Below are 23,041 nucleotides of genomic sequence, written 5' to 3'. Positions count from 1 at the left end.
CGTGTCCAGGTCAGTTTTGGAGGGTACCCTGTAAAATGCTTCACTAAGAAAACATCAATATTTCTGCATCTCCTTTGTACTCAAATTCTGGGAAAACATCTTGGGAAAGCATTCATCTTATGATAGATTTTTCTTTTTGAACCCTGAGATGTTTGTTACCTCATGCCAGTGTAAGTTTTCCCTGAGATACTTGTTCCTTTATTTGACATTGTTACATAGGGGATGTCTTACAAAAGCGGAACATAGCAATAATCCCCCATAGTTTTAATGCCTATTGGATTTTCTACCTTTTTTTAAAGAAAGGCTTTTCTGCTACAGCTTAGGGAAATTGTAAGGCTTATAGAAGCAAAACTAGCATCACATTTGCAGACAAAGAACTATGATTTCATTCTTGTTCATTTCAAATGGATTAGAAAATATTGTCCAAATTGGGCACCATGCCAGGATTGCCATTAACTTTTCCCATAAAAAATGATTAAGGACCTTAACAAGCATTTAGTAATTAAGTGAAGTGCTTTGGAAATTTATATGCTGTCCACAGTTTGTCATGTTCTGTAAAATACTGAAGACATTTTTTATGAAAAGCAATAAAAATAAAGCACTTGAGAAACATCTGGGAGTGTTATCTGATTGGGGGGAATAGTTTCATTTGTAATAGGGTATCATGATATTTAAAATTAATGTTGTGCATAGTTGATTTTTGTTTGTTTTTTAGGTTAATGAATAATTGACTGAATTAATGGAGTAATTCCTATAATTGTATATCCCATTCTAGTGTCCGTGTTGCTTCACTTTGTACTCCGAGTTGATTATTTTCCATGTACTCCATTAATGTGTGTACTGTTCTATATTTGGTTTCTGGTTTCATTTAATGCAGCTGAATTTGCTGAATAACAGTCCAAAGAGAATGGGAGTGCTGAACAGACTCTGAATGAATCAGATTTTCCTGTGGCATGGCAGGAAAAAACAGTATAGGCTTTCAGTCTGATAATGTTCGGTGGATGGCAGAGTGATGCTTTGTTTTTTAGCTTTCCTAGCAAAGAAAAAGGTTGGTCTGTTGCTGCTGAGGTAGCTTTTATGTTCTGTGGCCACTCAAAGTGATTTATGAGTAATTTTCTCTGCAAACCTCTTTTCCTTCCGATACTCCCCAGCTTCCTTTGACACAGAGTACATTCTGGATCATGCAACAGGCTTAATGGAATAACAGAACTAGATTAGCTTTGTTGTGCTTTCAGAGGGGATTAATTCAAACCTTATATTTGGGAGAAGATGCTTTTCAAAACTGCAAAAGTAGGACAAACAAAATAGACTAGAATTAAAAGTGGCTGGATTTTTTTATCAGCTCAGTTATTCCAGATTATTGAAGAATAAAAGGTTATTCAAATCTGCAGGCTGCACCTCTACCCTGCAAGTATGTAACAATTTGAATAATTTCTCTGAGGAATAAAACCATAAAAAGGTGGGGGAGAGTGATTTTTAACTATGCATGTTACATGAATCAGTGTTTTAATGACTGGAGAATCCAGGTGATCCTGTCATTTGAGAGTTAGGATGCAAAGATGCATTCTTTTCAGTGTTTATTTTCATATCTTATTGCAAGTGAAATTTGGTTACCACATAGTTCCAGCCTGGGTCATGGGTCAGCTGTGACCTTTAATCAGGTCTGTTCCTTGTGCACAGGCAGTGAAGCTGCATCATAGTGATACCCTGAGGTTTCCACTGGAGAATCTGTTTGTTTTTATTTTTTCCTACGCATTCCATAGTTCAGTGTGGTTTTTCTTGGTGTGTTTTATTTTAACCTTGGACAGTATTGCTGCAGTGGTAGCTGTTGCCTGGTTCTCACTGGATGCCTCATCCAGGCAGAGAAGCCTACAAGGTGTTTCTATTTTCAGCTGCCCCAGCAGGTTTCAGGAGCTTTTCTACCAGCAGGATGAGTTTTGTGATCAGAGAATCACAGAATGGTTTGGGTTGGAATGGGCCTTTAAAGATCATCTGGTCCAACCCCCCTGTCATGGGCAGGAATATATTTTTTTTTTTTTTTAAGCAGTGCTGCAGAGGCAGAGAAACTGTGATCTTATCCTGGAGATATGCAGGATATTTCCTCTGCCTATGAGACATTTTAATGATAGTTTATCTTTGGTGAGCAATTTGCTTGTAAGGTAGAAAGAAAAAAAATATTCCTCTAGTATTCCTGAGTTGAAGGACACAGAAGAGCTCTGTGCTTCCTGTGCACTCTTTGCTAAAGTTCTTCCTTTCTGGTGTTAAGTAACAAGTCTTCCTGTTTTAGGAGAGGATAGTATGGAAGCCCTCTGTAAAAAATATCAGTCTCCTTTATGCCACACAGAAATTAGCCAGCCTTTGTCTTTTAAAACAGTGCATGTTGCATTTGCCCATTTTATAGAAACCTTTTCTGGTACTATTCACTGATAAGTGAAAGATTATAGAAGGAACTGGAAGAAAGTGGGTTGATGAGCTTTAGTACATAATAGATAAATCTGATACAGTAAATATGCTTTCTCTATCGCGTTTGTGTTCTGCAAGTAAATAAGGAAATAACAGTTTTCTTTGATTTTTCCTTTCATGCACTAATTTATTTTCAGTGTGCAGAAATCATAGAGAAAGGCAGTTTGTTTTTTATTTGCATGTGCATGCATGAGTGGATGTTGCAAATGCCGTTTTGCTTCTATATGCATATTTGCTCCTTGTAGGGTTTTTGGGGTTTTGTTTATACTGTGAGCTTGTATACATTTACTCTGTCAGTACTGTGTAACGTATTTGGGATTCTGGTTTTATATTTTTTCAGTTATATACATCTAAAATAAAAAAGCTTGTGGTGCATGAGGCTCAGGCAGTGTTCATATGCCAAGTTTCCCATAGTCACTATTAAAATCTAGACAGTTATTACCAATCTTTTAATGGATCGCTTTGGTGAAAATCACTTTCATATCCATTTTTTCTGCTAACTAGACATTACAATTTTGCACTGTACTGTCAAAGGCCAGAGGGAAAGTTTTTGTCTCCAGAACAAAAAATGTTCCTTATTACTTTAAAAGCAAGAGTGAGAGTGCCTATTTACCCATGTACTATTCCTTGATCCTCTCAGCACTAAATTAAAAAAAAAAAAAAAAGAAAAAGGATGGTGTCTAAGAATAGTCACTTACATTTTGTTCAGGAGTTTAAACAATTAACACGTTTTTGCCTTTTTTATGTTTGTTCTTTCAGGGCATTCTACCTGGACAAGTCAAACTTGCCTCCAAATTCAACATCTAAAGCGGCTTATATAGAAAAGGTAAATAAAAATGTTAAGTGCCTGATTAAACTTTGCATGTTACACACTGTTTTTTTAATCCTTTCCTGAGGCTTTCTTAATCCCATCGAAAAATTGAATTATTTAAAGCTGGGGCAGGAGGTAGGCGTGGGGGTGGGGGGCGGTGTGGGGCATGGGAAAGAGGAGCTCTTGCAGCATTTTGTCCACCTGTGTTTTAGGGGTATGTGATGCCATGTGCTTCTGTATCAAAAGGTGTGGCTGGAGGGTGTCTATAATATATTTTTCACTGTGCTTTCAGAGCAATGCAGATGCTCCAGGAGTATATGGGGGTGGAAGGGTAGGGTGAGGGAGAGCAGGTGCAGTCAGAAATTCTTTGTTCTGAAAACTGGAAGTGTGGTTCCAGATTAAATACTCCTTCAGCATCCTGCTCAGAAGGCTCTCTTCTGAACCTCCTTATTTAGGCTTTCTTCAAATGCCTTCATCTGTCTTTTAAATCTCTGTGACTGAGAGATCCTAGGGGCTATGAAAATTCATTTAATGCTCTCTCCTATTGTTGGAGAGTTAATGCCCATATTGCAGCCCAGTAAGGGGAAAAAAAAGAATTTCCTGGGGTCTTCCCTACACTGACTTCAAGAGTGATTGAGCTACTGCAGCTTTAGAAATACACCAGTCATCGGCTGAGCCCTATGACAGACTAAAATTTTATGTTGGTATCAGGCAGCATGGGTGTTAACAGACTGATAGTTCCCGTTTCTTGGTTCCATGCTGGACTGCACGGGAGGGGAGTAGGACATGTGTCTATGCCTCTCCTTCCCTGGTGAGTCAGCAATTTTCTAAGGAGTCACAGGTACAGCAGGAGACATTTAGCTGTATGTGGAGTGCTTGTTACCCCTAAACACACACACTCACACTCTAACTCTCACACTCACTCTCACACTCACTCACTCAAATTGATTTACTTGACCTCTGTGCTTTCCAGTGAAGTAACCTTCATATGGGAGGAAGTGAGACGGCGCTTTCCCTAACTAGTTAAAACTGTATTTAGGGAATGAATCTGTCTTCCAAAAGATTTATTCTTTGAATATTAGGAGGGGTTGTTGGAATCTTTGAGTATTGCTGAAATAAAGAGAATAGGAATTTGGAATTACGAGGTCTGAAAAACTGCTTGTGAATGTCTCCTTTACACAAAGCACCACGAGGTGATGTTTTTCATTGCTAGACCACTCGAAGGTTCTTTCACTGAGAGCAGCCTTCCACTTGAAACTGCCTTCTTTACTACTAAGTGCATCATTTATTTTCTGTACAGTAATGCTGAGGTTATTTTAAATCCTGCTACAAAGTTAACTGTTCTTGTTTTGTAATATGTTTTTGTCACTCCCATTCATTTTCCATGTTATTAGTCAAGATTAGGAACTAGACATTTGCATAAATAAAGGACAGTGTTGTTTTAATTATAAGCTGATTTTCTCAGTGAGTCGGTCAACTAGTCTTGGCATCCCTCCTGTATATGTGTACAGTTGTAGGTTGCCTCTTCATGGCCTCCCTTTGCCAATACCATTAATGGAAATGGCACTGTTGGGTCTGTTCAGTCTATTGAAGTGAAGAACACTTCTGTAGGCAATACTGGGAATGAAACAGTGATGATAAAAATTGAAAAATTTGAAAACGTTGTCATAGGTCATGGAGCAGAAGACTTTGTGCTCTGTATTTATGTTATGGAATTTGGCTTTGGCTTTCTGTGCCAGCCCTGCTGTTGCATCTGCATCTGTGATGACCTGCTCTAGAAGAGCATTTCATGTGCTTTCAATAGCAAATATTTAAATATCTCTCTCCCTTCCTGTCTTGCAGCTGATGAGGCCTCTCAATTGCTTGGATGAACTTTACCGACTCATAGGGTCCTTTATCCGATCCAAGCGCACTGCTGCCTGTGCTTACACTGCGTGCAGTGCTTCTGGAGTTGGATTGCTTTCAGTGTCATCTGAACTCTGTAGCAGGCTTGGAGCTTGTCACATAATTATGTGCAACAGCGGAGTTCACCGGTATGACAATTTCTTTTCCTCCTTTTGTTTCCAATAGCTATTTAGTCATTGCAGGTTGGAGAATGCTGCTTTTTATTTATAGAGAGGTCTTACACTAAATATCTAATATCTTAGACTAAATAGCTAACATACCTGAAAGATTTGTGGTGAAATTCTAGAATTGTATTTGCAGTGACTGATAGTACAATTTTGTTTTCTGCAGTTATAATGGATTGTTCCTCATTCAAGTCAGTAAAAAGCAGAAATCTTAATTGCTAAAGCAGAAAACGGAAGGTTTCCTAGGTGAATAACACCTACTATATTAAACTCTTAATACAGGCAAGAAATGCTGAAATATTTACTTTGTATGCTAGCGGGAATTGTAGTGGAGCCCATTTCAAGGAAAAAAGTGAAACAGAAGAGAGGCATTTTTGCCAGTGTACCTTATAATAACTAGAAGCTCAGCCTGTATAACAGTTTGTGTGAGTAATACAATGTCAAAAAATTAACTGAGCTGTAATTGATGGATCTTTGTCATAAACACTAAGAGATTTTAATAGCAAAATATATATATGATGATACACCAATAGAGCTCTCTAGTACTTCATTATATTCATCAAAGGCAGCAATATGTTTATGTTCCAGCTGAACAGATTACAACTTTTTTGTACATTATACCAAAAAAGCACAGACCACAGTTGGAGGGGGAGAAAGACCCCAATAAACAAAAAACCAAATGTAACCAAGAATCTGATGCTGAGTATCTGCTCTTTTTATAAGAATTCCAAACTGTAGATTACAGGTAGTAATATGTTAAAAATATGCTCCTTAGTTTCTGATCCATACAAATCCTTATTTTAGCAGACTTGGTAACCATTACATTGTTTTAGAACAAGCATTGCTTTCTCCTAATTTTAAGTAATGTCCTTTATTTAAAAGAGCTTTGAGGAAGGGGGGAGGGGGGGAAAAAGGCAACATAGCTGCAATGCAGATTACCAGGCATGAAAAACAGGAAAAGCTCCATGTATAGCCAACACAATTAAGTTGTATAAAAACAGCGCTTGCCATTTCTTTTAGCAGAGGTTACAACAGACTATTTGTATTACTCTCCATCAATGATACAAGTGTATGCAACATGCTCTATACTGTACTTGATTTTAGGCAATAACAGAAAAAGGCTGCATTATTTAACACTAGTCACTGTATCAGATGAAGATGAAAATACTATATACTATGGACTGCCATGAAGTTGTCATTTCAGAAGACCATGAAGCTGTGCAGCTTGTCTCTGGCTCTTTATTTGGGTTTCAGTTTCATGTCTTATGTGATCAGAAAAGACATTGGGCTTAATATTGCCATTTTTAAATGAAGCTGAGAAAGACTACCTCTGGGTTTTGTCATGGTTCCATGGATTACATTCTGAACTTGCCAGCATATTTGTGCTAAAAATTCTTCTAGTTTAAGAATAAAGTCAGAGCAACTTCAGTAGCCCCAATAAACTATTACTCCACAGTGTGTGGAGTCACAAATTATTCAGAATAATTTGATGACTGAATAAGGAGTGGTATGCTTGATTCTGAACGTGAGCTGTTCTTAGAGGAAAATAAATTATTCATCAGATTTCTGCTCAAAACTGGGGATAATTCAAAGATGTAAGCAATTAAATGTCTACTTAAGTATATTTTAAACCCACAAAATATTAGAAAACCAATATATTGGCTTTTGAGATTATATTATGAGCAACAGGAATGGGACTTAAATGTGTTATGTGTGGGTTTCCATCTAGATGTTAAAGGATTCAAGATCACCTATTTGTATAAAGGTGCAAAACACCTCTCTAAAGCATGACTACTTCTGCTTTACAGCAAGTCCATTTGTACTTTTGTTCTCTTTTGCATTAATACTGCCCTTGTGCTCATCTGTTCAGAGAAAGAAGCAACTCTTGGCATTATCCAGAGACATTTTAAGATAGGCCCTCCAAGAAAAAGGGATGTGTTACTTGTGATTTTATAGGTAGCCAAAGAGATTCTGCCCTGAGTTCAGAAGAAAACTCATGTATTTAGAGACTAGAAGGGATACTTGTGTGGTTTTTTTGTTTGTTTTTAATGGTAAATGTTGAGGAAGTTTTTTTAGCAGTTTCTGGAAGTTATTGTTGTGGATACAAACTGGGAGGATGAAGAAGTTTTTCCCTAGAATCTGAAGTCATATAAAGTCACTTTGTGTGCTATTTTCTCTTTCTGGCCTCCCTAGGCCATACCTCTACAGTCCAGCACTAAGCAGGCTCTGCTTTTTGGCATTCTGAATTGCCTTTGCCTGGATGGAAAGCTTATTTTGTCTTCAGCTAGTAGGCTTGCTGGGTGAATTTTGTTCCCAACTTTCTACTGCTAAATTCTGCTGTGATTTTGTGAACTACTCCCCTTGCTGCCCTGCAGAGTGGTCTTGCAGCACCATGAGATCCTGTGAGGGAGACAGAAGAGAGGAGTAAGATGCTGGATTTGATCGAGTCCCATAGACATAGATGATTTTGCCTGTTGCCTGCAATCTTGAAGGCTAAATTCTTCTGTTGGAATATTATTTAATCAAGGCAGATAATCTTGCAAAATAGTACTCTTTAAGTTGTAAGTTCTTCCTTAGAATTCAAGCTACCGATTTTAAGTAAGAGGATATTTATGCCTGGTTGTATTTAGCAGTGTATCTGGCTCTCTGTGTTCTTAGAAACTAAATGGTGTGAATGCTTGATTGTGATCAGTTGCAGAAATTCACATTTTGCTGGCCCAGACCAAGGACTCAATGACTGTTGTTTAACATTTTGCTAGGGATATTAGAGTTGAAAACTGGTATTATCTACAGGTGCTACTAAGGCAAGCAGATGGGGGAAAGATGTGAATTGTCCATGCAAGTTCAACTTTGAAAGTAGATTTTTCCATTTACTAGTTTTGCCGGCTTAAAAATAAAGAATAATCAACTCAGAGCAAGGTTCGTCTATGCTTTATTTTTTAAAACCCTCATTTTAGCCTAATTTCTATTATTGGTCTCTAATGAGAAAGAATGTCTGTGGAAAAGTACAGGGTGCTTTGCTGATGAGCATCTTTTGTTCATCAGGAGTGGGAACTGAGAAAACCTTTAATCTGTCAGAATTTAGATATATTTAATAGACTTTAAACAAAATATATATGAACCTTCTCTTGCTCAATTTATCCGTCTCTTACTGAACTGACTGGAGAGCCCTTTCTGTGTTTTCTCAGTTTAGGTGTTGTGGATTGACAGGGGTGGGGGTGTGTGTCTCTGCCACCCCTCTTTCTAACCAGAAGCAAATCCCAGATAGCTTGGGAGGGAGGCGCTGGGTGGCAGTCGAATGCAGAATAGGCCAAGAACTATGAAACAGCAGCTTTGTCTGCTTTGACAGTGATTGCTGATCTCTGGATCAGCAGTGTCTTGGTTTCTGACTTCTTTGTGATCCATATTAAATTGCTTTTTACACTGCACTACGCTAAAACAGCTTGACAGAGTTCGTTTTTTCATCCCCATATCCAAGATAATGCTGGGGATTTTGAATTGCTGGTGATTGCTTTGCTTTGATTTTTATTATGACAATATGTTTACCAGTTTGTGTTAGAGCCTTCAATCCTATATCTATTTCAGACAGTAGTTCTTCTCAAATACGTTTCGATCACCAGAAGAAGAAAAACGGGGTAAAATAAGTCCCTTTAACCTTAGTGCCCTAAGTGACATTGAATACTGCAAACTGCCCTTGGATTATTGTAAGCAAACATGCTTTGCCTGATCAACACCAGGAACAGAGCTCTAAATTAGTCCAAGAAATCAATAGTTTGCATTTCTTTTTCCTTTTATATCATCCATAATTACATTTCTGCCTGCCAGTTAGCTGTCATCCTGTAAACAATGCTCTGTTTCCTTTACTTCTGTTAGTTCAGTTTGAAGCTGCAATCTCTCTGTACAAATGTAGGTGATGAAAGGCACTTTTAAATTTTATTGAATCATGATGCTAGCTCCTGCTTGAGGGAGAAGAGTGAGACTGCACTGCACAGACATGTCCTAGCCTTTTTCAATGCCAAAATGAAATTAGGTGCAGCAGCTGCAGAAGTCTATTCAGGGACCACAGGCCTTACAGGCTCAAAGGAATCGCTTAAAGCATCCAAATGAAACAAATCCCAAGTTTATTTAAAATTTTGCATTTCCTGTAGGATAAGAGAAAAGAAATCTTTCATAATTTTGATGAACCCCAGAAAAATCACGGTCTTATTTTCTTTTCTGAATTTTAATTTCCCCTCCAGAAAGTCTCTCCTTAGTATTACCATCCTTCAAGCAGTGGGGTTCTGGCTGGCAGACGCTCGGCGGAATGATGAGGCAGGTTTTGCCAAGGGTTGATTATGCTGTCTCCTGTAGCTGGCACAGCTCCTGCAATCCAGCTAAACCTGCTCCATCTTCCACATAGCAAAGCAGAGTAACACCATAAGCTGTCCATCATGGCCAGCTGCCTTTCTGTGAATGAAATGAAACAATGTGGAAAATAGGTATTCCGAACATTTATATTATTTTTATATATATATATATACACACACACACATATATATTAGACATTCTATCATAAGAGTTTTTCCTTTTAGGTTATTTCAGAAATTTTTCTGTAAGGATTTAGTTCTGAGCTCAATGGCTGCATGCGACAAAAAAAGACGTCTCCTTGAAGTTTTGCAGCTGTATTTAGGCTGGCTGTTAGCTCCACAGTAAGAAGGCTTTCTGGGATTGATTGGACTACTTTCAAGAGGCTAGTCAGCACAGTCTGAAAAACTAATCCTTGCACCTCTCCAGCTGTCTGCACTAAACTGTGCTTGTAGGCCGGCTACCTTCCCGTTTAGTTGATACCCTTCTGGTTTTTAAATGGCATTTTGTTATGTCTGTCTACAATTAATGTCTTTTTGTGATACCTTACCTACTGAGGCATAAACAAACTTCTCGTAAAATAATTCAGGATAGTAGAGTATTTTATTCTGTGCTGGTTACTATTTGGAAACTGTTACATAATTTTTAAAGAAGTGAGAATTTCTCTTAAGACAAAATAAGACATTTAGCACAAATCACTTGTTTCTACAGTGATCATCATTTTATTTTGATCTATATTTGCCTTTCAGGTAATCTGGTACATTTTTGCTTTGTTATCTTTAATAGTTATCTCTAAAAATTATCTCTAATAATGTCTTAGATTTTGAGTTACTATTTCCTTTAAAATGCAATCTGAAAATGCAGAGAAGTGCATAAAATGCACTGGGACAGATAAGATGGATCTAAGTTGTTACTAGTATGGATTTCAATGTGTTCTTTTTTCTGTTTGGATTCCTTTTAACGTTATGGACATTTAGCAGTAGGATCAACACACAACTCCATCACCGTACTCTATAGAATCATCCTCTCATGCTTCAATTCCTGCAGTATTGCCTTATTTGCCATCCACATCTTTGGAAGAATCTGATTCTTCCTTACAAAAACTGCTGTGTTGCAACAAAAATAGAATAGAGATCCTCTCTAACAATCTAAATAAAATCTTATCCAAATCTTTAATTTTTAAAGTGGAAGTGGGTTAAGTGAATAACCTGAACTATTGCAAGACGGGAAGTAAACTGCAATTTTCCAGCAGATTTACTTGCCTGCTTACACGGGAAGAAGCCTTTAATGTGACTTTCTGCACAGAACAAAAGATAATGGCTGAAGCTGGGTTTTAACTTGAGGTCATATTTATTTTGTTTGTTTTTGCAAGTGCCACTGAGAATAAGCAAACAAAAGGCATAGGATACTTTGTATCTTTTGGAAATGCTGATCTTTTGTAAAAAAAATATAAATAATGTAATGATGGAAGTGCCTCCTTGCAATGTGTCCAGCTGGTTAGAGGTGGCAAGATCTTACAGAAAGAATGTTTGTGAAAAAATTGAAAAGATGCTCTGTGCAGTTTTTTTAACACTGATGTATGGTGAGAAGTAGTGCCTTCTACCCTCCCCCCTTATTCTTTGAAAAACTCCTTTTTAATAAAGGTGGGATAATCACATTTTATTTCTGGAAATATATTGGATGATAGGAATCTTCCAAAAAAACCAAACCAAAACAAAACAGAACAGAAAAATTATTACCTACTGCATGTTTCATGCTTAAGTATTAGAAGAATTACTAATATTGAATCTAATAAACCTGATTAAAACTATATTTGTAACCTACAAAAGACGTCATTGACCAAGGTTAGGTCTGAAATATGGCTAATATATACTTACCTCCCAAGCATGATTCTCTAGCTTGCTAAGTTCATGCCATCTACTTCAGCAACTCAAAAATTTGTTGGTAGCTTGTGTTTGAAAGTACCTGGTAGAACTGTGTTTGATTATCTTGTTGTGGGATTGTAGATATGTGCCTGATAAGGAAGTTGGGATACATTTATTTTGAGGTTTGTGCAACTATGGAATCACAGTAGTGCCTCTTGTAAAGGAGACCTGTGCATGCTGATGTTTCATGGATAAAAGGCAGAAGTTACATTAATATCTTCCACAGATAAGTTACTTTTGGAAACATTGTTTATGGTTACTGAAACATCATAATGCAATAAATGTATTTCACATGCAAAGTAATAGCTTTCTGTATCTGGGCAAAAATAACACAAATTTTGGACTAACCTTCAATGGATGGGTTCAATCCAAGGCTGATTTTAAAGCAGTGGTCTTTCCACACTGGGAACATCTCAGCTTCACAAAGGTTCATAAAGGAACTCAACCTAAGTCTGGAACTCCAGTGGAATTTTAGTGTAGTTGTAAAATTCCACTGTAAATATTGTAGTTTAATGTACAAACTTCTTGCTCGTTTTCTGTCTAATACATGTTGCCTGGCCCAACTTCCCTCTCGAGAGATGAAATTCTGTTCACAAAGTTTCAGTAAATGGGCACAGATAATGCAAACTTCAATTTTACTTGTGTGGAAACATTCCCACAATGAAAGAAGCTTAGAAATTGTGGGAGGGTCTTGAGTGTTAGGCCTGTCTATACTTTTTATGCTTATTTCTTATAGTTCTGAACAACAATTTCCCTCCTTTTTAGGCTTATCGTGGCCTATTTTCTTCTTTGGGTTACTCATGCAATTAAGAACCAATGGAATTACCCAGCCATCACTAGTAATTATAAAGAAATACTCTAAAAATGCTCACCTCAAAGTAACCTACTTTAGTACTAAGTTTTTAATTGCTGCATACACTGACATAAATAATAGCTGCTCTATAAGCATTAATATAAATGACAGTAGAAACAAATTAATACCTAATAGTGTAATTGGTTTAAAAGGTGGTCAAATGCAGGTACAATTAGCTTATGATATATGGAAAGAAAAGTAATTAAAATAATAACAATAGCATTAAATTACATGTTGAATAGAAGCTTTAGATTTTAATTAGACTAAGCATACATGCATCCTTTTCATACTTTTTTCCTATTCACATAGCCAGAACATAATTCATTTTGACGTCTCTGACTGTGGTAACTACTAAACCAATTTGTTTCACCTCATCTTTTCTATTCAGGGCATTTTTCTAAGGAATGTTTTGATGCATCTTTGGAGGTAGGATGGCTGGAATCTTAATTGAAACGAGCATGAATTGAATGATTAAGATTCTTTTTGCTCTGGTAACATAGATACACAGTTTTCTGAGTGTCAGCTCAGTAGGTAGTGTACATGAACTCAAATTATTTTTCCTTTCAGGTGACGTTAAACAAGCTGTCACCAAATAATCCATTAGAAAATTCCAATCTGTTTTCGTCTTTTACAACTCCATTTTTCAGTGTAGGTGTATGTCTATCCAGGTGATTTGCAGCCCTTTAGTAAAAGGCACATCCAGTCAGAAACTAATGGACTAGTGGTGGTAGAAAATTATTTTAACCTCTTTTGTTCAGGATGATCTGATCCAGAAGCTGTTTGAAAGTTTGTATTTAAACTTCACGTCAATGCTGTCATGACTGATGGGAGACTGGAGATAGAGCAGGCAGTAGCTGGAAGCAGCTGCACCCCTTTCTGTTTCTTGGAAACCAAGTGGGTAAAATGAGGAATTCTCAGCCCAGTTGGGCTGGGAAAGCCAAATGTCTATGCTGCCTTGCTGCTGTAATCTGTCAGGGCAGGGAATTTGTGATTCTAACTGACATAAATTCTGAGATAATGAATTTGGGTCTTTTGTTTTTCTGGCATAAAAGAAGGGATGAGAGGAAAAGAGAGGGAGTGAGAACAGATTTTGATTTGCTTACACTGTAAAATACATGAATTTGGGATTTATGCTTCCCATAACAGAATGTTAGGAGAGCACTGCATTTCTCCATTTTCCTTGTTTGGTTTGTCTGGGCTGATTGTATCCAAATGACCAGATACTTTCAATGGTCAGAATTGCTTCCAGATTGCTTTGTAAACTTTAGTACCATCTGCTTATCAGCACTCAAAATGAGGAGGAAAGGTGGATTATTACATATTGCACGTATTTGCTGACTATCCTTGATATTGAGCCTTTCTCGGACCACCAGAACAGTCTTACCATATGAGGAATTCCTGCACAAGTTGTGTTGGTTTAAACTTGGATTTCCTTGATCCCTTTGTACTTGGCAGCCCTGTTGAGTTACAACTTTTCCATGTTACCATCTGATGTTTTGTGTGTGCATTTGTTTCTTTCACTGCTGGTTTCCATGGCAGTTTGTGATAACGATACATAGTAATTCATAAACTATATTTGAAGAGCTGGGAGAAAGCACAAGCATGTAAATATATGTTTAGTAGTGCGTCAGTTCAGCATAGCACCGTGGAAGGTTTGTATGATGAGTTTTATTAGAGGATTTTATTGATTCAATATTCAACCAAAATGAAGCTGTTAGAGTGGTGTTGGTTTTTGTATTTAGAAAGTAGTAAACATTTCATAATCACATGACAAAAGCCGTAACTAATAATTTGTATTTAATTCTGCCATTCATCAGACCTTTTACATGCTTTAAGAGAAGGCAAAATCTAGCAATATTAAATTACATCTCTAATGAAATACTATATTGAAATGCAAACATGCCTCTGATGCTACTTTAACATTTTTAACGTAAGTTGATGAGTAAGAATGTTTTTAAAAGAAGCAGTGGATGTGTCTAACCAGCATTACTGTAAGACTTCATCTTGAATGTAAAATTATTAAAAAGGTGTGATAGTAGTTAACATCATCACTGCTGTCATCACTACTAATTTCCTAGCATACATTAAAAATATTATCCTTAGAATTACGATTCTTTTTTGCCTTGAGGTGAGAGCTTCAGTTTTAGCCTGTGTTTCAGGTTTGTACCGTCATTGTTGTCTACCTCCATAGTAGCCTATCGAAGAAATCTTTATTATGCTGTTTTACACTTTGTCTTTGCTTCTCCCACTCTAGTTACGTCTGTCTACACACTTGGCAACCTTATTTCCAAACCATGGATGGCATTGTCAACATGTAGACAGCTCATAATGTTCACGATCACCAGCCATTTCATCAGGTTTTGGATAAGGAGCAGTTTGGTGGGCTTTTCCAATCATAAGATTAGTGTTTGCACCTAATTCTTCGAGCTGACTGACCTTCATTTAGGAGATTCTTTTGTTAGTTTTGATTCATGCATCCAGATTATAGTTCTGTTCTTTCAGTCATTTGGGTTCCAGGAAGATGAGATTTATGGGAAAATTGGCTCAGTAACTAGTTGGTTGAAAGCTGTACTTTGAGCTCATTAACCTCTATTAGACCTACAGAGAGACTTTTTGCCCTTTTTCTCTGGCTTAGATTACACCTGTCAAATTAGATTTCAGATACTTTTGCTGGTTTTTTTCTGTTGTCGGTGGCACAAAGCTTCCTTTTTACAGTCTGATCTTGAAGGATAGATGTTTAGATTTTGGTGCTGGCAAGTATTATGAGCATGTACTTTATTTGTGTAAGATTTCACCTTTCAAAGACAAGATGAAAACAGTGTTTGAAATTTCTAGCAAATATTTAACTATTAGGCACCTTAATCAAACATATAACACCAAAGATCAATAGATTTTTGCTTCAAGTTGACTCTGAGGTCAGTGTATACAAGAAACTGGGGAATAAAAATTAATTCATTACTAAGGAAAATTACTTAGCTTATAAATTTTTAATGAAAGGCCATTAATAAAGCTGCAGATCAAATTTAGTATCTTCTACACTCATGCTGTGAAACTTTTTACAGTCCATAAATTTACTTAAGTAGTATTTAAAACAAGTCAGGGTTTGGGTTGTTTTTTTTCAGTAAGAAAATAAGTGCAGACACATTTTTACATTTTTTCCTCCTACAGTTCTTATGCTCAGTAAGAAGAGTGTTTGAAACATATTCTCCGTTAGGTGTGCATAATATAAACTATGCAGAATCTTTTGGTCAGGATTTTGCCAAAAGGCTACTCAAAAGTCTATTTTAACCATGTGTCTTTGGTTTATTATTTGAACTTGAAATACACAGCTTTTGTCACGTTGTGCTGAGGTAGGATCATTTTCTGTATGACTCCTCTTGCTGATTGAAAGAATCTGATTATTGCAGTATTTTGGCTGTGAACAGAAAAATCATCAAGCAGCTTATTAGTGCAGAATGGAGCCGCTCTCACCTCTTGGATGACAGCAGCCCTTAAACATGTTGTGCTTTCCAAAAAGTAGCTGTTTCTACTCAGTATTGTTGCCTTTATCTGTGAGTCTTCTACAGCTTTGGTCTTGATTGCATGAGAAACCAGCTATCTATGCTTGTCCTCACCATGACAACTGAAATCAGATGGCATGTCCAAAATGACTTTCCCTACTGCTTCCTGTCTGTAGTGATTATACGTTGTCCTACAGAAAGATCTTTAGCTCTGAAAATTTCCAGGTTGCTCTGACAAAGCAGTTACAGCCTTTTCATTAGGATGCGGTACCATGATCAGTTTTTGTCCTCAAGTGTTTACTTGAAAAAGATTGGCGAAGTAGGAAAGGACAGTTTATTTGAAGGAATGCCCTATTTACTTATTTATTATTGTTCTTTTTTGAAAGGGGTCAGTGTCTCAGAGGTGGACTGAACTGCACTAATGTGCTATGGGAATAACCAAGCTAAATTAATAGCAAGAGGTCAAGACCTTGGCACCAAAGCTAGGGTCTGCATTAACAGTGGAGGGTGAGAGATGTGCAGAAACCACCTGCAAAGGGATTTATACAGTTACAAAAATTTCTTCTTGTTGGGCTGTCCTTCTCTCATGCACTTGCCAAGTGATAGTCAGGCTGTGGTTTCTGTTGGTTGGTTTGTTGTTGTTTTTTTTTTTAATAACAGCAAAACAAGGCAAATGCATTTGGTTGTAAGTCAGCAGGAACACTTGTTACACTCAAAATCTCTCTACTCCAGAAACATTTTAGTGTTCAGGCTAATACCAGCGTGGGTAGGGGAGGGATAGGAGGCAGATCTACTATGTAATCTTTTTATTTATACATTTTTTTAAAAAAAGACAATTGGTCCAAAAGCCATTATTATAAGGAAATCACTGCTAACCGATAGCTGACTTTTATCTTCCATTGCAGCTGCACTCTGAGCGTTACCCTAGAGCAGGCAATCATTCTGGCTCGGAGCCATGGGCTACCTCCCCGCTATATCATGCAAGCTACAGATGTCATGCGCAAACAGGTAAGATGCTCATTGTGGGTGAGATCTTGATGTTTCCTAACAAGATGTTTCCTATCATCAAACAGGAATGACTTGACCAAGCATTTTTTAACCTCCATCTTAATGTTGTGTGATAGCTGTGTGAGTTTTCTTACTGTGGGTATTTGTTTATTTTTTTGATTCTCTTCCTTTATTGTTGACTGAACCGTGTTGGGTTTTTTTGTTTGTTTGTTTTTTGTTTTTTGTTTTTTTTTTTTTTTTAAATAATGGTACAAGCTGGTTTTAACCAGCTGCTTGCTTTCTTTGTATGTCTAATGCATCATAATTGTTACAGGGTTATGATTTTTCTTAATTTTTGTACAGTAGCTGCTGTGGCATCACCATACATCAGAATAGTCTGTTGAGTAAGACTATTTTAATATATATTATCTGTAAAAAGAATTTAAGATTATTAACTATTGTTATTAAAATGACTCATGTACTGAAAGAAGGGGAAGTGTAGGAGGGAAGGGGAGAAATAAATACTATGGTTCTTAACTTTCCAGGCAAGATTCCTGAGGACGATATGCTTATTTCAAGATAGTGTTTTCCACTCTTTGGTCATAATAGAATATTAGGATTTAGAGGCTGTTGTGGGTAGAAAACCACCTCAGTATGAACGCTTAGTGCTAACCTATGACAAAAAATGCTGGGTTAAAAGACAATATCAACTGAAAATGGGGGGTACATTCTACTGCATTGGCACAAGTTTTCCTAGAATATCTTGTTATCAGGTAAATACTTTCAAAGGATGTTTGGAATCTTGAAAGGAGTTCAAAGGATGCGCACAAATGATCCAGAGGCTGTTAGACAAGGCTTATGAAGTGAAGATTAAAGAGCCCAACCTATTCAGTCGATCAAAGAGAGGTTGAGTGGGGGCTTAATCACTCTGTGTGCATATGGAACATACATTACAGCCTGTGGTAGTTTTCAGCCTTATGACAAAAGCATAAACAAGATACAGGATGCACTCAATCCTGAAGTGACAAAAAGATAAATTAAGTATTAGAACAATTAATCACAGATAAGGCAAGATGCATATTTTCTGCTTTTGAGTTTGCATTTGATTTTATTATTTTCATTATTTTTGCTATGTATTCCCTGCAGCAATCTCAGTTTAGTTATGAAAATTATTAAACAGCTGTATTTTACTTCTAACTTGCTGTGGACAAAAATATACATATGCTAAGTCAAACCTTTAGTCTGTTAAAGCAGTTGTGTAGGTATTGTCGGGCCATAGGTTCTGATCAATTGTGTGTAAATGTTGCTGCCTAACATGGATACATCAGAGTAATTAGTCTCCTTCCTTTTTATATCAGACTTTCACTGTACCTGGTGCATAAATTAAATTTCTGTGGTGAAAAAATACCCTCAAGGGTTTTGAATCAGAACATGTAGGTCTGCTCAGGAATTACAGCTTTAGCTTGACTCGAAAAGAAAGCTGTTGCTGTATAAGGATAAACTTGCATGTATACTGAAGTTCTACACAAAAGGTAGATCTGGGTATTTTGCAATCAAAAAATGTGGACATAGAATTTTACACGTCTGCTTGCAGGATTTATTCTGTCTAAAGGAACATTTTCAATGCACAGTTCTATATAGTTTTCAAAAATGCTGATTAATTTGTGGATCTTCTGCAGTTTATTAAATGAAAATGAAAGACGAAAGTAACTTGCATGGTTCTGAGCAGCTGTAACTGTACTTGATGAAATAGAGATGTAGAAAGAAGCCTCCAGTGAGGCTACATTCTCTGAAGTGAAACAGCAGGTGATCAATAGCTGTTAAAGATACCAATATCTCAATACCACCCACAGACACTGCAGAAAAGCCTGCTAGTACATCAAGCCAGACTTTTTTCACACGTTCTTCCTCTTGCAGGAAACCACTACAGCATTTAATAGAGTAATAATCTTCTGTTGTAATTTTAAATCAGTCTTGGAGTTCTGTAGTAGAAATATAGCGCTCCATTAAATTCTAAATGTTTTGGAGTGATTTCAGCAACACGCTATAGTATTTTCTAGAAACCTGTTCCAGATTTAATGTTTAAATTATCTGTAGGATTCAACTGTCAGGAGCATAATGCAGGACATAAAACTTGGATGGGAGAAAAAAAAAGGCTTCTTGGGATTTGATGCAGAATATTTAGTTAAAGGGCAATACCTGTGTCTTTTACCTGGCTTAATATGAAAAAACCCAACCAAACAACAATTTTGTTAGCCCATTTACACCCTGAGTCTTTTGCGGAATAAAGGGATTAGCCACAGGGAGGTGCAAATGAAAGGGCATCTATTCCGCCTGTTTTGGAGAAGCCCGCAACGTCCTGCCAGCATCGGCTTTGCACAGGGGGAAATTGTCTCTACTCAAAGCTGACACCTCTTCCAGCTTGGGGAACCAGTACGGAATAATTGGAGACACCTGACTGAATGGATGACCTCAGGAAGTGGTTTATTCCTTTTAAGTTGAATGAGGTTGTGATCACATTTATCAAGTCTCATAATAGTTCTGATGTTATTGTTGGAACAATTTTCAAAGTAATTGCCTGTCAGTTATAATTAGGTATTTGCAAGCACCTGTTTTGCGAGAACTAAATAAAAGAGACTGACTTGTGAGAGTTGGTATGAACTTGGGTCTGTGGGATGGTTTTAGTTCAGTGGTTTCCATTTTTCGTCTGCTAATCCAGTCTAGATTGATTCATAAAATAAAATTTTTGACAAAACATCCCAACTATCTTTTAGTAGCTTTATCTTCTAATGTATATTTATTCATGTAAACATCTGTACCCACAAGATACTATGTAAAGCATCCTGACAGGAGCGTGTCTTTGGGATGCAGCAAAATGTGGCGAGGACAGAGGCCTAGGAAAGGAGCTGCAGGAAGGCAAAGGGCTCTGAGGAAGAAAGGTAACTAAAAAGCTGATAAACAGAAAGGGCTAGGAGAGAATTTGTGTTGTCTTTTAAGTGAGTAATCATTTTTCCATGCCTTCTCATGAGTCTGGTAACAGCACTACATTTTGAATAATCCTGATAAGAATTGTACTGACTCAGAGCTCTTTGAGCAGGGCATGAAGAGAATCCTTTTTCTTTATGTGACTGGATCTTGCTATCCTTAAATTAGTGTGTAGCTTGAAAAGAAACCTATTATTTTGTTCTCACGGCAATGAGAATACTAGTTCATATATAACAGTCCAGAATGATGGTGGTGTCTCCTCAGAGCTGCTGGCATCTTGCACAGGTGCTCTGGCACTACTGATATGCAGAGGGAAGCATTCTGGAGCCACATAGCACAACTATCCCGTATGCCTACATGAGATAATCAGTGTCATTATTTACATTGCTATAGCTTTAAGAATAATATTGGAGAATATAAATTAATAGTATATTGAAACAGAAATGGTATAATGCTGCTCAGTGAAGACAGATGTCACGTAGCAAGTTAGTAGTAATTTTTGGGGGCTTTTCCTCAAAAGAAATAAGAATCTGGTAGTTGTAAGTAAGGTCTAATTTGTTCCCCTGGTAAACAGTAAATTCCATGGTTGTATAAAGCTAGACTCCTTTTTAAATCAATGCATTTGATTTATTATGTGAGCAAGATACTAAAATTAATTTGTCTAGTGAGTGATGCAAGTAAAAATAGGCTGGTTTTGCTCTCAGAGGTAGTCACAGCTGACGTTCAGGATCTACATGTGATTAATTTAGATAGTTTTCCCATGTATATGTATATTCTGGCTCTCAGTAATGTTAATCATATGCCAGTCTCAGCAGTCTGTCATGCTGGGGTTTCTTTATTATGATAGAATTTCAGAAAATGGCACTGAAAAAGGGAAACTGAAGGTGATGGAGATCTGGACTCAACGTGCCTAACTTCATAACCAACACTGGATCAGCTATCCTTACATAATTAATGACACATTTGTCATATCTATTAGAAGTTTAAGAACAGCGCAGACTCCTGCACAGTGTTTCCCAAGCATTCTGTCCCAGAATTTCCTTAACCTTTTCAATAGGATGTTGTGCTTAGTGCCTCATTTGAGGGTGGATTTTTTTTGTGTGGGTTTTTTTTCTTTTTCTTTTTCCCCTCAATTTCAGACTCCTGTTTTCAGTCCAGTACACTGTAGACTCAGAGACCAGATTTTAACTCCCTTTTTAGCAGTACACTTGTAGTATTTTGAATGTTTCCAGGGATGGGGCATCTATCCCCTCTCTGGGCAACCTGTTTCAGTGTTTCATCACCCTTATTGTAAAACATGTCTTCCTTATATCTAGTCTGAATTTACCTTATTTTAGTTTAAAACCATTACCCCGTGTCCTATTGCTACAGACTGTACTAAAAAGTCTGTCCCGAACTTGATTATCATTTCCCTGATAAGCCATCACTTGTGTACATAGAAAAAGATCAGTTCACTTGATCTTTCTTTTTTTCAGTTCTGTTTTCTTACGTAATAATTCTCCCTATTCTCCTCTGAACTCTTTTCAAGCTTTTATTAAAGATGAGAAGTAACCATGAAGAATTACAAAAGGATTTTACAGGACTTGATGCTTGAGCAATAAAATGGCAGATGAAAATGAGTGTAGGTAACTCTGAAGTGATGCACATGGGGGAAAAAAACAAACCCTGTTCACATTCAAAATAATTTACTGCAAGCTTGCCATTATATCTCATGTTCAAGACCTCAGGATATGATAGAAAACATCAGCTCAATTCTCAGTAGCTATCAATAAAGCAAATCAGAAGTTATAATAGTTTAGGCAAGGACAGACGACAAAGTAGAAATCATGCTGTCATGACCCTTCATTTTGAACTATCTGATTCCTTCCATGAGAGTATAACATAATGGAAAAGGTTCAGAGAGGGTCAGAAAAAAAAATGATCAGTGGTTGGGAATGGTTTATAGACAGGGCAGACAGACAGTATAATCTAGGATTGTTCAGCTTGAGTGAAGAAGGATGTGACAGAGGGCTAAAGAACATGTGGCATGGATAGGGAGTGACCACTGTTCTCACCAGTGCAGAACTAAAGGCATCAGATGAAACTGGCAGATTCAAACCAAAAGAAAACAGTGGTTCTTGACACAACAAGCTTGTATCCAAGATGTGGATCTCCTTCCACAAGGAGGTTGGTGATGTGAATTATTTATGGGTTCAAGATGATACGGGAAAGAAGAGAAAAGAATCACTGAAATCGATTAAAAACATACTGCTGAACAGAGGAGGTATTGAGTGACTAATGACTGAATTCTGGAGGAGTTTCTGGGGAAAGACATATGTTTGTTCTGGTCTGTAGTCATGTGTCTTTTGCAGCTGTCGGAGAGAAGCTTACTGAGCGAGACGTGAAGCTAGTAAAATCATTTTTATATCCTGCCTTCAGTTTTGTAGGTAGTCTAGTTTTTTTTTTTTTTTTTTCTATCTTTACCACTATTTTTTTTCTTAAAGAAATGTAAGGACACAGTCTTTTTTGTGCACGAGTTGATTTACATAAACTCTGAGAACCTACCTGTGTGGAACCAGCCAGCTTTTTTTTGTCTTTTGTTTGAGCCCATAACAGTGAACTAATACCTTGTTAATTACTTGGGTACCAGATTTCAGTCAAATGCAAGGCCTAGTCTTACTCTGTGTATTGCATCAATGATTATACATCATTAGCTCCCATTGCAGCTCTGTTTGGAATGTAAATTGTCTTTGATGTTTCACGCCAATCTGACATCTCAGTGTAAGAATTCTGAGATTATATATTTTTGTTCACTGTTATTTTGTCCTTAATTTAGGTAGTACAGAAGGAGAAATAAAGGGAGAGTCATAGTATTATAGACAGAATAAGTAGTTTCCATCTCCTTTAAAATGTTAGAAAACACAGAGACTGTAAATCTAACAGATACATTTTTTATTACTACTTTACATTAATAAAACTGCAATTTGAAAACCATACCTCATCATTTAAAAACAAATTTTGCTAAGTTCTTTCATATGTCTGAGCTAGTTTGTTTGCAGAAGAGTTGGCATTTTTTACTGTCACGTTATATGAACGTTGTGTGTATTTTATCAGCTTCCTCCTTA

The 23,041-nt window shown here is 37.0% G+C and overlaps 1 protein-coding gene across 2 annotated transcripts in view; it reads left to right on the top strand.

The window, feature by feature from the left end:
* PREX2 (phosphatidylinositol-3,4,5-trisphosphate dependent Rac exchange factor 2) overlaps window positions 1-23,041 on the top strand; it is a 181,093-nt gene that overhangs the window by 149,297 nt on the left and 8,755 nt on the right. For both annotated transcript variants that reach the window (XM_080380377.1, XM_080380376.1), the window contains 3 exons: window positions 3,223-3,289; window positions 5,117-5,307; window positions 16,871-16,973. In XM_080380377.1, coding sequence (XP_080236503.1) covers window positions 3,223-3,289; window positions 5,117-5,307; window positions 16,871-16,973 — 361 coding nt within the window. The remainder of the gene's footprint in view (window positions 1-3,222; window positions 3,290-5,116; window positions 5,308-16,870; window positions 16,974-23,041) is intronic.

The sequence above is a fragment of the Falco punctatus genome (assembly GCF_963210335.1).
Source record: "Falco punctatus genome assembly, chromosome: 3".
Classification (NCBI taxonomy): Eukaryota; Metazoa; Chordata; class Aves; order Falconiformes; family Falconidae; genus Falco; species Falco punctatus.
Note: the sequence above shows the minus strand (reverse complement) of the source record. Positions and strands in the feature narration are given on the sequence as shown.